The 3,185-nt window shown below is 51.0% G+C and overlaps 1 protein-coding gene across 1 annotated transcript; it reads right to left on the reverse strand.

The window, feature by feature from the left end:
* Positions 1–321: 321 nt before the first annotated feature.
* LOC123166781 (inorganic pyrophosphatase 2) lies at positions 322–1,729 on the reverse strand. The gene is made up of 3 exons (XM_044584582.1): positions 1,452–1,729; positions 912–1,250; positions 322–823 (listed from the first exon to the last, which is right to left on the reverse strand). The coding sequence occupies exons 1-3, from the start codon at positions 1,602–1,604 to the stop codon at positions 419–421; spliced, it is 897 nt and encodes a 298-aa protein (XP_044440517.1). The 5' UTR covers positions 1,605–1,729; the 3' UTR covers positions 322–418.
* Between the last annotated feature and the right edge of the window lie 1,456 nt (positions 1,730–3,185).

Here is a 3,185-nt window from a genome sequence, read left to right on the forward strand (position 1 = left end):
CGACCAGCCAAACATAGGGAGGAAGGGGGTACGCGAGGGAGGGAACGGTTAGTTAAAGTGAAAGGGTGGGGACCGATGACAAGAAAAACTAATCGATACTCTTAATTTTATTATTTTTGAGGCAAATAATTAAGGTTCCCTAAAAGAGGCAAGTGATTAATCTTGACCCAAATTAGTGATAGAACAGCTTCTGGATGTCAGCTGGCTCCTACACCGGTACATGCAGTACTTCAATTGGCTTCCAGTTCCAAGAGAAGTATGATCGAGCTAATCATGTCCCACACTTAAGCTGCTGCTGTAGACGTAAGGAACCAGGAGCAGTATAGTTTTTCTACTTTATTTACGTTGGGAAAGCCATTACATCTCCCATGCTTCCATCGAGTCACCAAACGTCCATATTGTTTGGCAAAGATGCGTGTCAGTTGGGCGCATGAATTGCTTTGGGGAGAACTGCCATCGCCATCTTGGGAGCAGAAAGGGCACGGCACTCTGGCACCACCATGCCAACCACCACCTGATCGCCGCCGTCTTGTTCCATCATGGCGGCCGCGGCGCATTCGTGTATGATGTCAAGCAGCACCGTCTCCAGGTCCTTGAAGTCGGCCCACCCGCGCACGTCTGCGCGGACGGCCCGCCGGTCTCCGGCGATGAGGTCCCACACGGGGTAGCCCTTCCTGGGCATCATGTAGTCCCGCTCGGCCAGCTTTAGGGTGGGGCAGTAGTCGCCCCTACCATCGCCGAGGTACACCACTCTACTCGGCCTCCTCGTCCCTGCCGCCGCCGCCGCGGACAGTTCTTGCAGCATCGCCTCCATCACCTTGCCCTGAATTTTGCACACCAAAATGCTCAGGCAAAAAAAAAAAGTTATAGTGAAATCTAGCAACGCGTTGACTGAAAGTGTGATTCGTCACCTTGCACATGTTGGGAGGGCAGGTGGCGAGGGCGCAGCCGTGGCTGCTGCAGGAGCCATGACGGAAGTCGTGGTGCGGGGTGATCCTGAGGCGGCCGCCGGCGTCGACGCTGGCCGGGTTGGTGCTGATCTCCGAGAAGTAGCCGGCCAGGCCGTGGTGCGCGAGGACGGTGTCGATGAAAAACGCGTTGGCGTCGCTGAGGATCCGCAGCTCGCAGCCGAGAGCCTGTGCGGCCTTGATGGCCGCCACGACGTGATGGGACAGAGGCGCCGTCCTGATGCTGCCCGCGATCTCGTCGATCGTTTTGCCTTGCGAGTGCAACTCGCCCATCATGGCGTCCTTTTAAGAAAGAAGGCAACAATTCCATAAAAAAATTTAAATATTCAGAGTGAAATGCGCACTGCAGCTGCTGAGATTTGGTTTGCAAAAAGTCGTAAAGTGATATCTAAGACCAGAGCAATCATCGGAACGATTACCAGGTGCATTTGCGACAGAAAAAAGGCATCACGTACGGTGCGATGCGAACGAACAGAGGCTTACGATGGCCGAGTTCCATGGGAGGTGGAGCAGGAGCTCGTCAAACCGCTGGGTGGCGCCGAGGGCGTCGACGACCCAGTTGTCGCTGTCGCAGTCGATGATGGTCTTGTCGAAGTCGAAGACGACCACCACGCCGGCGTCATTGCTCGCGGCCATTGTTGCACCTCAGAGATATCTAACTCAACCAGAACAGAGGAGCTAAGTATGTATGTATACGCGCGGAGAGAGCAATATGATGGTGCGTTGGAGTGGTCGGATCGAGCGATATGGCCGACGTATTTATAGCGGCGGGCGACCTTGGTAGCCTGGTAGGCCATGAATCGAAATGGCGAACGGAAACTATTGCTAATGGAGTATGATTATTAGGCACGGCAGCGTCGTAATGCGCCGTGATGCCGTCCGCATTGCTGCGGGATCTGGCTTTTCCACCCCTTTCCACTCGCGCGGGTGGGTTGATTTTGGGAGGCGCACCAGCTAATGGAGGCCGGATTTGATTACTAATTGCCAGGATTGTTCTTGGGAATATTCTGGGAGCGGGCGATCGAGTGTACTATGTGTGTTCCTTCACTTTTCCGCCACCGTTGCTTTCAAGAAAAAGAAACTTTTTCGGCCACCGCTTTTCAGGCGGTTATAACGGCTCCTGCGTGGCGCACTTGCCTTTTCCCTGGTTTCCCGGGAGAAGAAGACATATATACGTTGCCTGAGCTGGAGAGAGGCAGCATCTTCGTTGAGAGGGCATGACAATTACGAACATTTTATATGACAATTTACATTGTGGGAGGATGACGATTTCTTCGTAAACACATGACAATTTCTATGAAGAAGAAAAAAATTGCGGCAGGATTTGCTATCTCCCACCACGTAAACTTGCCATAAAGAAAAGTTCGCTGGTCACCCTTTTCCTAGCTGACGTTCATCAGATATCATTATCATAACAAGAAACGTCAGCTTAGGAGGGATCGTGAAGGGAACAGTAGTTCCCCTGAGCAAACGAAACCGTTCAATGGGAGGATCCCCTCAGCGCGAACCCCCTTCTCTTACGATAATAAACCAAATCTTACAAATCCAACGTCAGATTTTCTGCACGTTCGAGCGAACGTCTCAGCAGCCGTTCGATTTCTCTCACGAATCTTGAAGCGGGGCTCCTTGCCACATCACAGGATACATCTGTTTGCGCTGAAGGGTGTCGGGTGCGACCCTCCTTCGAATGGCATTTTTTGCAGTTGTTGGGAGGTACCGGTAAACCATCCCCGCAAAAAAAAAAAAAACCATCCACTGATTGTTTTCATCAAGATTCGTGGGGAGCCAGACCCACACAAAATGTATTTGGTTGTATCATGTTTGGTGTTCTGGTGTATTACCAATAACGTCATGTTGTTGTGGGGACAGCCGCAGCAAAGTAAACTATATTTTACTGGCACCACACTGATTAACCCCATGACCCACTAGCCATTTAACTCCGTTCGGTTTCACTTCGTCTCCTAACTTCCGCCGACGTCTCTATGTAGCACTAGCGCCCCGTTTATCTCTCTTCCTATTTTCTGCTTGGTTGACTCCCTCTGAGGTTGTACTTTTTTTCTCTGACTTGTTCTAGGCGTGAAATACATGACTTCTTCTTCCTTTACTCATCGCCGTTGAGTACCGATCAACTCACGGAATCAAAGTTCTCAAACAATGATTCTCTGAGGTTAGTACCAATGCGCAAACTCCTTTTGGTACATTTGTATTTTGACAATA

Source organism: Triticum aestivum, chromosome 7D, assembly GCF_018294505.1.
Source record: "Triticum aestivum cultivar Chinese Spring chromosome 7D, IWGSC CS RefSeq v2.1, whole genome shotgun sequence".
NCBI classification, from domain to species: domain Eukaryota; kingdom Viridiplantae; phylum Streptophyta; class Magnoliopsida; order Poales; family Poaceae; genus Triticum; species Triticum aestivum.

What these genes read in the sequence shown, in the direction of transcription:
- LOC123166781 (XM_044584582.1), bottom strand. Translation starts at nt 1,604, where the DNA reads ATGGCCGCGAGCAATGACGCCGGCGTGGTGGTCGTCTTCGACTTCGAC. An exon ending in TCCCATGGAACTCGGCCATC is followed by an intron (nt 1,251 to 1,451) that starts GTAAGCCTCTGT and finishes CTTTCTTAAAAG; the next exon opens with GACGCCATGATGGGCGAGTT. An exon ending in GCCCTCCCAACATGTGCAAG is followed by an intron (nt 824 to 911) that starts GTGACGAATCAC and finishes TGCAAAATTCAG; the next exon opens with GGCAAGGTGATGGAGGCGAT.